Below are 12,440 nucleotides of genomic sequence, written 5' to 3'. Positions count from 1 at the left end.
TTTTTTATTTTTTTTCGATTTTGGCTTCCAAGGATTATAGCCGCATTTCTTCTGGCACAACTCCCTTCCCTTCATAGCGGCGCGGATTCGTTCCTCCGAACCAAAACTTAACATCTGAATCAGCTCAATCAGTGATTGTTATAAAATGCCGTCTTTACTGTTGCTACATTGCAGGACATATTTGATAGTAAAACGTTGAAAGTTCAATCTGAACAAGTGATGCTGTTCAGGCTGAAATGTGTGTGCGCGCGTGTGCCTGCGCGGCGGCGTGCTCCAAAACGGACAAGCAAAGTACACTTTGAGCTTCGGGCGCGTCGAAATAACACAAAAATATGCCAAAAAATACACACACAATGTGTCAAAATGGCCGGTTATGAGAGTCTTCACTTTTATGTTTTAAGTGGACGAGAACAGTTGGGAGAAAATCCGATGCGTGTCAGTATATTGTCTTAAAGTATCAGACTGGAGCTTGAGCCATCAATGTTAATCAAAGAACAAAATGCAAAGAGAAAATCGCCCACAGCTCTTAATCTGAACAACGTTATAGCTTTAATAAACATAAATCTATCAGTACATACAGTGAAAACTATGCAGTGCTCATTTACATTTGATTACTTTTGTAACTATTACTTACCTGAACATTAATATTAGTAGACCTTCATGGAAAAATGAAAGCACTGTGTGAAAATCATTTCGTTTGTGTGTTTGTTTTATTGTATTTGTCAGTTTGTTTTACTTTGTTTCTTTGTTCATGTTGTTACTGTATCTTATCTTATGTATATAAAACACTAAAAATACCTGCACACTGGTGCATTTACAAATTGATGAAGTGCTGGCATTTTTAGTGTTTTATATACATAAGATAAGATACTGTAAGAATATGAACAAAGAAACAAAGTAAAACAAAAAGTACCGATAAGAATACCGTTAAAGTACCGGATCGATAAGCAGTATCGATAAGAGTAGTAATACCGTTAAAACCTTAACGATACCCATCCCTAAACATGATGAATGCTACGAGTATAATAATATATATATATATATATATGCTCCTGATGTTAACATGCTCACAAATGGTTTTGGTTGTTTGTATTTTATTGAATCAGGTACCTGAACCACAGATGAATCCTGCTGAATTCCTTCTGATGTTGGTACAGTGCTAATACACAGTTTGATGTTCAACTACACTGATATTCTATGGTAAAACAAGCTCCTTTACTGATTGTTTTTTCTTCTTGAATCCATGGACATAAGTAAGTGTCAGGTACTTGTTTCACTTGTTGAACAGAATCTGTTGCAGGAATGAGTTAAAGTCTGTTCAGATCTCTGTGGTTAGATCAGTGTGCACAATAATGTGTCTTTGACCTTCATTATGTATGTTTTGATTATACTGTGTTGTAAATAAAATACAAATTATTATAAAAAAAAAAATGTCAGTCTCCTCACACTCTCTCTCTTACCTGCCTCAGTCACAGTCACACTGATGGGCCATTAGCAGCTTTAGGGGAGGGCCCTTTGTCTCTCAGGTGAAAATCACTTAATGTTCAAGGCCATTACCACTCCCTCGCATATTGGCTTTCGATCACAAAACATGTCTTTAAAAATTTCAATTAATATATTGTTTTCTGTGAATGATTAAGCATAATGATTTTCACATAATTGTGAAGTAAATATTCTAGCCTACAAGACTGATTACTCAAAAGTCTTATTCAGGACTATTTAGTGTGGCTTTTATGGCCTTATTTCAGCTACATTTTTTTCCCCAAAACTTACTAACCACGCATAATATTTTTTTTCTAAAAAATGCAAACATGTACATCCTTGGTCACATATTATTGTAGCACAGTTTGTGCTGAATACAGAAAAAAAAATACATGTTGGTCAATAGTATGTTATAAGTAGCTGAAATAAGCACAAATATCAGGGCATGTCAAAACATCTCAAGGGCCCCAAAATCACCTCAGGCCCCAAGAGGGTAAAAAAAACAAAAATCCTTGCGTTGTAAGATATTTAGATGATTTGTTGACAAATCAAAGCAATGATGACAAATCAAATGTTTCACTTGATTTCATACATGTAGTCATGAATTATAGTTTGGGAAAAGTCTAACGAGTAAAATGTGTACAAGTTGCGTCACAATAACGCAATAACTAACAAGTATTCTTACTCATAAGAATGATCTCCTCTGGCTCAAGCCACGCGTCACATTATGTTCTTCTTCTGAGATAAATCCTGGGTTATTCCTCTCAGCGCATCTTCCAAAAACAAAAAGCAGCCAAGATTAATTTGAATCTTTGTTTATGGAGGTGATGTGGGCGTTTACATTTCCACGCATCTCACATGGTCGATTGTCATATCAAAAGCACGATCAGCTCATAGGCATGATCACATTAAATATGATGAATTTAGACAGGAAAAACTGGAGCGAATATTTGTTTCCGACGTGACTTCATTTAAAAGTAGACATTTCAAGATTTCTATAAATATATTGCTCATGTCTGTGAGGCAAGAATTAACTGAGATACAGGTTTTATTTGCGTGTCTATGAAGAGAGATGGCAGAGAGCGCACCCTGTTTTGTTGTTATGACTATACACAAAAGTAGACCCTTTGCAGTTTCAAACGATACCTTATTCTTATCTGTACGATCAAAAATGGAGTATTTCTAGTTATTTTCGTGGTCAAGAAAAAAACTAGACATACCGCGGTGCAGGCTTCGACACTAACGTGTTAAATAAGTAACAAAATGCTTACCCCAAACCTTCTCTTTATAACACAAATTTCAGGCTTCACAAATGTTGTTGTAGATAGATATTTGAAATAAATCAGTTTTAAAAAAGGCTTACTTACGTTTATAGCACCATTTTCATGTTGTCTTCAGGTGTTAATGTGATATAATTGCAAAAACTAATACATCAGTACAAATTAAGATTTGTAAAGTTATTATAATATTTTATAATGTCTAAATATTAATCCAGACAATGCCTATTAGTGTCTATTAAAGTCTGTGTAAAGTAATATTAAAATATGTGTTCTGAGATTCACACAATAGAAAAATGTGTTATTAACCACCCAGCCAAATTTGAATGATAAAAAAAGCCACCAAGTAATTAAAATAAGTTATCAAAATCATTGAAAAATAAGATGCTCTCAAACGCTGGGGGCGTGTCCGCTGTCGGCGTTGAAACCACGCCCACTCGTGGGAAAGCAGCGTCTCTCTCAGCTGTCAAATACGCTACAACCTGAATGGATGCTACTGATACTACCTCTAGTAGCTTAATTGGATTTATACAGCCATACATGTTTGAAAGTGCAAGTTCGTTATTTAATTGTAGACGCGTGGCAAGCACGCTCAATGCGTGTCAGCGCTGCAGTGAGTTGAAAACCTCCTCGTCGTCAAGGCCATAGATACGGTTAAGGCGAGCGCGGCTCATGGTTGCTTAGCAACGACAAACACCACGAGAGCGCAAGCTCCATTGAGCTTTGAAAGAAGAGAAAGTGGTACAGCTCTCATTTCTAGACGCGAATTGCGAACGCTCCATGTTTTTAAATTGTATGTATTCTGCCACATATTGATGTCTCTGTGTCTCTGTCACATATTGATCCATTCACCCTAGAACTGTCCCTGCCTAGAATCTGTATATCTAACATCACAGACATTCAAAAAGAAACTAAGAACTTGACCTCTCAACAGTTATTATAGTGTTAGGAGCAACCGTTTTAGCCCAGCCCAAAAAATCCTGAACACAGAATTGGTGAAAAACTGTTTAACGGTTTAACTCCACAATTCAGTACTACATAGTTCAGAGTCTTTGTAATGTGTTTAAGGAATACATTTCTAACATTTGTAATGTGTTTAGAAACAATTCTCAGAATTCTCTTTGCACAGACTTTAAATAAAGACAATGCATATTAGTGCGTACAATGAGTGGACCTCTGTTGCCATCTAGTGGTTATAATGGCAATTTTTTGGGAATTTACCATAGGAATATAGTAATTTTTCACCTTTTACCTTTTTAACTGTTATAGAAATAACTATCGCCCAACGTCCATTAAATTGTGTGTGCCTGTTTAGAGTCATGTCAAACATGCTTACATAATTTGGAGAAGACATGAGCATTTGTTGAGGTGTAACAGGCTTTTGAGTATACTTGGTCAAGACCACATTTTTATGACCCTATTATAGTCATCCAAATTCAACTTTTGTTTGTTTGTTTGTTTTTTAACTTAGGAGTCCAAACAAGACAGTACATTTGCTACACTGGTTTTGCTCTGATTGATAAAACATCTAGGACTAGTTCGCAAAAGTATTTTTTAACCCTAATAAAATATAATAAATATAGCTATAAGCTGCAATCATCAGGGTCCAAGCACCAATGGTCCATGTTGATGATACAATTTAAATGGGACAACTGAATGCAACTGCAATACAACTGAACTGTCTAATAATGTGATTTTTACAACAAAAAAATTCCCTTTTTTAATCTTCACTAACAGTTTGATGAAACTAGTCACAGCAACACACTGGTGTTGAAAATCCAGGTACAAGACAAAAGCAAAGACCTTTTACTGTTCAATTTGGTCACTCAAAAGGGGGTGGAACTATCAACTGTGAACTCTTAAAGTGCACCAGACTTAACTCAAAATTTTCTTTCAACCCCTGGACAGATCAAAGGTCACTCCCCACTGTCTCAAAATCCTGTGGAAAACTCTGTAGACTATTTGAAGAGCAGATCACCTTGTAATCTATTTAAGTTTCATGATGTTATACTAGTTAAGATGGTATTTTGGTGGAGACTATGGCAAATTTTGTAAGTGTAAACAGGAAGAAAAAAAAAAAAAAAAAAAAAAAAAAAAACTGCCCTATCAAAGGAACCACTTAACTATTTTTACTTCTATGAAGAAAATAATTACACTACTACTACTACTAATCCTTAAAATGTTACAATGTTTTGCCTTTACCTCAGCCATGAGAATCTTCAGGGCGCTCTTGGCCTCTACTATGGTTGTGATAGAATCCCAGCGCTGCTTTCTCCGTCCCTCATTATCCGCATCCAGGACCTTCTGCTGCAGGTCAGCTATCTGAGCACTCCTGAAAGAGTTTAGAGAAATATATTTTGTTTGTTTGATTTATAGTTAATACTTAAGTGTAGGACTAAATCTGGTAAAATGCATTCATGAAAAACAAGTAAATATATTTATATATAAATATATACTATAAATTAAAAGACATTTCGTAACACTTCAGAATAGGGAACACATTCACTATTAACTACAACGTTTCCCTCAATAAATTCCTCATTTGCTGCTTATTAATAGTTAGTAAGGTAGCTGTTAAGTTTAGGTATTGGGTAGGATTATGAATGCCGAATAAGATTATGTAGAATAAGTCATTAATATATGTGCTTAATCACTACTAATAAATGGTTAATATTCAAGTAATATGCATGCTAATAAGCAACTAGTTAAGATACCCTAAAATAAAGTTACCGACATTTCTTTTAAATGAATTATTTATAGTGATACTCCAATCAGTATTTTTTAGACATTTATTCAGTGCCTTAATATCATTTTTTTAAATGGGGGGAATTCCCCTATAGGTGACTCTTGTGTGAGAGGATTTTTTAATTTGAGGGATGGAGGGGGCATTTTAGACATTTTTAAAAAATATATACATTTAGCTCACCTAAATGTTTGATCATCCAGTGCATTTTTGTTTTTTACAATTGTGCAACCATTATTTTGATTTCAAATCCAAACATTGTTACTGAAAATGCTTTTTCATTGTGATTCTTTTTTCTTTTACAGTAATACAGTCTTTATAGACGCGTTTAAATGCAATAAATATAAGAAACACATTATTCAATGCTTTTTACTTTTGCATTTTGGCTACTTCTAGTTTTATATGTTAAGTTGCTCAAGCAAGTGGCAAAACAAACAATTTTTCTTATGTTATCACAAACATTCTAAAGTAACTTATGACTGGCAGAAATTTCAGCTCTACTGAATTTTCTTTTGCATTAAATCTTTATTACAAGCAATCCTGCAGTTCATAAAGAATTCTTGCTTTCCATACCTCCATGAGTGCCATCTATTATTGCCTTGTTTATCTAAAAGTGCTCTTTTCCTAGCCAAAAAGCCATGTGATGACTTTAATTATATGCATTTACAGTGTAATAGCTACATTTTCGTGTCAATCCATGTTCATATTTACCGCTAACAATGCACTGTCACTTTAATTCAGTGCATGCAGTACAGCAAAGATAGACTCGGTGTGGAAACTATCTCTGCACTGCTGCAGACGCACAGCTTCTGGAACACACTGCCAGACCGCAACCGCGTGCAGTGTTAACGACACTGTTCCGTTAACATGAGGAGTGCGGAAAAATATGCACCACACATACGCACTGCAAACGGTGTAATGTGAACCTGCCATTATGAGCGTGAGTGTGCATGAGCGCACGGTCCCCAGGAGAGCACACGAGTGCTGATTGTTTAAACACTTGCAAGAATTAACAAGAAAAGCAATTTATACATTTTAGTAACGATGCGACACTGCCTCTATTGTGTAAGTGGCAATTCCTGTGTCAACTATTCAGCATACAGCTCTCTTATAATGCAGACGCGATGTGATTTGAAGCCATTTGCGCATTTTGAGAGGGAAAGCACACCCAGCGATTCACACAGGCTGTTTATGAAATGATGTCTCGTAGAAAGTTTCAAATTACTTTATATGTTATTTAATGAATAAATATGAATTGTACCTCTCCTTCAGCATAATAATTATTTCACCCTAGCCAGACAGAGACCGAGACGGTGCCGCAGCATATCGTGCAAAACCTCTCACGGCATGCGCGTCATCAGCTAGAGATCGGCTTTTTGAGATCGGCCTTTTTGGAGACCGCCGATCAAACATCCCAACGCGATTATCGGCCGATAGTGACGGGCACCCGATAATAAAAAAGGCTCCAATATAGAGCGGCACAAAGAGCTTATGTGCATCCCGTGCGCAGACTGATGCACTTGAAGTAACACTGAGTAAAAGCACTCCGCATAGAAATGTGAGGAGATACTGATGCGTAGTGTATTAAATCTGTCCGATTTTCTTTTAACGGTTTTAAACTTAAGTTACTACATGTGTGCTCTTGGAGAGAGTTTCATTGTTTTGACTGTCGTAACCAAAAGCAACACGCAGTTTGAATGTTGAATGGAGGATGACAGACAGCCGCAGCAGAGAGAAGAGTTTACGTGAACTTGTATTTAATGACTTAAATATTCATCTGTACCTCATACTTTTTTTTGTTGTGTTTAGTTTTTTGCCTTTCATGGGGTTTAATAACATAATAGTATACGCAGAATATCGGATTTAAATCGGACTTCTCCAACCGATACCCGATCCGGCAGAAAATGCCAGCATCGGAGCTGACAGAGTACAGAGTATCAGATTGGTGCACCCTAGTTAAAACTGTACAGTTTTTTTTATGTAAAAAAAATAAAGAAAAATCATATCACATCTTTTCAGTCTTGTCAAAATATCGGCCAACCACCAGTGTGAGGGTGGTTATTATTATTATTCATATTATTAGTTTAACCCCTTCATTGCTGTGATCTTTTTTTCTGCATTGTGGCTGACTTGTAGACCGAATCATTAATACTTAATTTTTTTTTACTGTAAGTATTCATCAGATATGCAGTAGTAGTAATTTGGTTTTTTTGTCATGTCACCATCCAAGGCTATCTTAAATGGCAAAAACTGAGCTGGGGTAATACAAGAGTTGCATAACCAAAAAAAACACAAAAATACAGCAGTTAAAATTACACAAGACTTTTTCCTAAAATCTTTTCTGGTAAAATCTTACTAAACAAGTACCTGAGTGGGCATGCTTCATTAAAAAAAATAAAATAAAAATAGAGTTAACAGATATGAATTTTAATTTAACAGTGTACGAATACTGAATTTAGTTCTTTGGCATCTCATCACACTTGAATGGACAAATACACACAAAGTGTCAGTGTCCGTTTTGGTGAGTATTCGCATAAATGTTTGCGTAGTAGGTTGCGTTTAGGTTGTGTTTTAAAAGCTAGGAGAATCTACATTTAATTTTTACAAATATAAAACTAATAATTAATATTAACAGGTTAATTTAAGTTTTCTTCAGGAGTTGCCATGTGAATTGGATGCAGACTTGGATGGAATCAATTTTAAATCCTTGATTTCAGACTATGGATATATCCAGTTTGCACCTATTGTCATTTTCATGTCATATTTACAATTAGTCTTACCCCGGTCTTTGAGAAAATATGATTCCCAGTGCACACAGATTTACCAGATTACAGAGTGTAATGGTGAAGTTGTGCTTTTCAAAAAAATTTGGAGTTGTGAACAATACTATAATAGCATTACATAATCAAAAATTTGCAAAGTTTTAAAGTATAAATCTATTTTACAGATTTAATTTTAATTAAACTCAAATTACTTTTATTTTAGTAAATACAGGGGCGGTTTCCCAGGCAGAGATTAAACCTAGTCTTACACTAAATTGGCCCTTTAAACCAGATTAACAGAAATCTGCTTTCTGTCATGGTTTTAAATAGTCAGATTTAGTCTAGTCCAGATTTTAATAGGCTGATTTCCTGGTGGAAGACTAGAGTTACTGCAGGACTAAATTGAGGCTTAATTTAAACATACCAGGAGGCAGGTTTAACTTCATATTAAGGTTGTTTCTCCTGTCTTTATATATCAAAATCATTGGTACCCTTGGTAGATATGAACAAAGAAGCCTATGAAAATAAATATAAATAAATCTGCACTGTTAATCATTTTGATCTTTTATTTTTAAAATACAGATTGGCCACAATTAATGGCACCATTTTATTCAATACTTTTTGCAACCTCCTTTTGCCAATTAACAGCTTTAAATCTGTCCCATAATGCCTACTGGAGAACACCTGACAATAAATCAGAGGCCATTCCTTCATACAGAATCTATCCAGACCCTTCAGATTTCCAGGTCCATGTTGATACTCTCTACTCTTCAGCTTTCTATAGGTTTCAGGTCAGGGAACTGGGTCAGCCATGGCAGAACCTTCATTTTGTGCTCATTGACTCATTTTTGTGTTGATTGTAATGGTCCTTTTGGATCATCATCCTGTTGGAAGATCCAACCATGGCACATTAAACTGTAAAAAAAAAAACAAAAAAAAAAAAAAATACCTTGGGCAAACTTAAGTTTAAGGCAACCAGCTTCAGCAGATTTTTGAGCTCTTTCAACTTCTTGTTTTAAGTTTATAAAACAAAAAGTTGAGAAATTTCCTAAAACAAAAGTTTAGAGAAAACAAAAACAAAAAAAAATAAAAAACATTTTTTACAGTGTATAAGGCGTTCTGTCCCCAAGACTCAACTATTTTCTACAATTCTCCAGCTGTGATCCTTGGAGAGTCTTTGAGCACTATCATGAGGAAGCTATCCTCCTCATGTTACATTAAGAAAGTATAGATACAGACAATACAGTATACTGTAAACAGATTTGTAACATTTCCTGTTGATTGAAGCTTCTTAATTGTGCTAATTGTGGAAATGAAAATGTTCAATGCTTTAGCACTTTTATTTTTCTCTTTTTTTGACAATTGAGCTATTTTCTTCACTTCATATTTTGTAAAGCTCAACAATATGTTGCTGCACAACAGAACAAATTGTTTTTTTTTCACTATGGTGGCTAAAGAGAATGTTGCCTTTGTGTTTCTTATATTTATATTCCTGTGAAACAGGAAGTCATGGCTGGATAATTTCATTGTTCCTAGTCACCCTGGTGTGCTAAAATTTGTACATATGAATGGGAATATAGATCTTTAGAGATTTTACTCAATTTCTAGGACTACAAATAATTGTGGCCAATGTGTATTGGACTTTTTTCCACAATGGGACTGTTGAAAAGTTGGATTTTTGTGATGTTTTCTTTTCTTTTTCATTTACTTTAATGAAAGATCAGAAGGATAAACAATACAAACTTATTTATTTTTAACAATCTTCTTTGGGATTGTAACCACCCCACGATATAACAAATATAAATTCCACTGTAGAAATTATGCATGTTATTTACTATTTTTGAAATAAAAAGTGCAACTTCATACAGGCCTATATTAGTCCAGGTGATGTGAAAAATGTTAACTTTTTCATAAAAGCATGAAATTTGGTACACTTGTATAGTTTGCGGCCCTAAACATTTTCAGAAATGGAGCCATTGCAAACACAATCCTTGGCGACCATTTTACTTTCCGCCATAACCAAATTATGTATTGTGTCATATCTCCTGAGCCAAACATAATAACACAGAAAAGGTGATGTCTATGTTTTGATGGTCAAGGATTACAATGATACCATATACATTACTTTAAATGAGTCTACCCCCCAAGATTACTGCTATAAAAATGAGCCACGTCCAAGAGGTAAAGGGGGAGGTGTTGCTACAATTTATAGCAATATTCTCAGTATTTCTCAGAGGGCAGGCTTTAAGTATAACTCGTTTGAAGTTATGGTGCGGTGTATAACATTATCTAGAGAAACACGTGTTATTGATAAATCCCCTATGATGTTTGTACTGCTACTGTATACAGGCCACCAGGGCACCATACAGACTTTAAAGAATTTGCTGACTTTCTATCTGAGTTAACACTGGCTGCAGATAAAGTCTTAATTGTTGGCGATTTTAATATCCATGTCGATAATGAAAAAGATGCATTAGGATCAGCATTCATAGACATTCTCAATTCTATTGGGGTTAGACAACACGTTTCAGGACCTACTCATTGTCAAAATCATACTCTAGATTTACCGTCACATGGAATTGATGTTAGTGGTGTTGAAATTCTGCAGCAAAGTGATGATATCTCATCTTGTGTAAACTCCATATAGCTAAACCGGTAAATTCTACTCCTTGTTACAAGTATGGTAGAACCATCATTTCTACCACAAAAAGACTGCTTTGTAAGTAATCTTCCTGATTTATCTCAATTCCTCAGCATATCCAACAGCACAGAAAACCTTGATGTAACTATGTAACTATGGACTCTCTCTTTTCTAGCACTTTAAATACAGTTGCTCCTTTACGCTTAAGGAAGATCAAAGAAAACAGTCTAATTCCGTGGTATAATGAGCACACTCACACCCTAAAGAGAGCAGCCCGGAAAATGGAGCGCAGCTGGAGGAAAACAAAACTAGAGGTGTTTCGTATAACTTGGCGGGAAAGTACCTTATCCTACAGAAAAGCATTAAAAACTGCTAGATCTGATTACTTTTCGTCTCTTCTAGAAGAAAACAAACATAACCCCCGGTATTTATTCAATACAGTCACTAAATTAACGAAAAATAAAGCACCAACAGGTGTTGGTATTTCCCAAGAGCACAGCAGTAATTATTTTATGAACTACTTTACTTCCAAGATCGATACTATCAGAGATAAAATTGTAACCATGCAGCCGTCAGCTACAGTATCACATCAGATGCACTATAGATCCCCTGAGGAACAATTCCACTCATTCTCTACTATAGGAGAGGAAGAATTGTATAAACTTGTTAAATCATCTAAACCAACATGTTAGACCCTATTCCATCTAAACTACCAAAAGAGCTACTTCCAGAAGTCATAGATACTCTTTTGGCTATTATTAATTCAGCATTGTCATTAGGATATGTCCCCAAAACCTTCAAATTGGCTGTTATTAAGCCTCATTAAAAAAAACAAAAAAAACAACTTGAGCCCAAGGATCTCGTTAATTACAGGCCGAGCTGAAATCTCCCTTTTGTCAAAAATACTAGAAAAGGTAGTATCCTCACAATTATATTCCTTCTTAGAGAAAAATGGTATCTGTGAGGAATTCCAGTCAGGATTTAGACCATATCATAGTACTTAGACTGCTCTCAGAGTTACAAATGACCTGCTTCTATCATCTGATCGTGGTTGTATATCTCTTTATTAGTTCTACTGGATCTTAGCACTGCGTTCGACACTATCGACCACAACATTCTTTTAAATAGACTACAACACGTTGTTGGCATTAGTGGAAGTGCCTTAGCATGGTTTAAATCGTACTTATCTGACCGCCATCAGTTCGTAGCAGTGAATGAAGAGGTATCATATTGATCACAAGTGCAGTATGGAGTACCTCAAGGCTCAGTACTAGGGCCGTTACTTTTCACGCTTTACATGTTACCCTTGGGAGATATTATCAGGAGACATGGTGTTAGCTTTCACTGTTATGCTGATGATACTCAGCTCTATATTTCTAATGGAACTAATGTGAATATGAACTAAGGTGTTAATTATCGGACCTAAAAACCCCACATGTAATAACGTAGAACACTATCTAACACTAGACGGCTGCGCTGTCAATTCTTCTTCATCAGTTAGGAACCTAGGTGTGCTGTTTGATAGCAATCTTTCA

The 12,440-nt window shown here is 35.4% G+C and overlaps 1 protein-coding gene across 1 annotated transcript in view; it reads right to left on the bottom strand.

The window, feature by feature from the left end:
• Nucleotides 1-12,440, bottom strand: part of LOC306862117 (chromosome-associated kinesin KIF4-like) — a 121,234-nt gene that overhangs the window by 25,794 nt on the left and 83,000 nt on the right. Inside the window, exon 23 of the mRNA XM_079404759.1 lies at nt 4,962-5,091. Within this exon, the coding sequence (XP_079260885.1) occupies nt 4,962-5,091 (130 nt within the window). The remainder of the gene's footprint in view (nt 1-4,961; nt 5,092-12,440) is intronic.

Source organism: Barbus barbus (genome assembly GCF_936440315.1).
Source record: "Barbus barbus genome assembly, chromosome: 43".
Lineage (NCBI taxonomy): Eukaryota > Metazoa > Chordata > Actinopteri > Cypriniformes > Cyprinidae > Barbus > Barbus barbus.
This window is presented reverse-complemented; position numbering and strand designations above follow the sequence as displayed.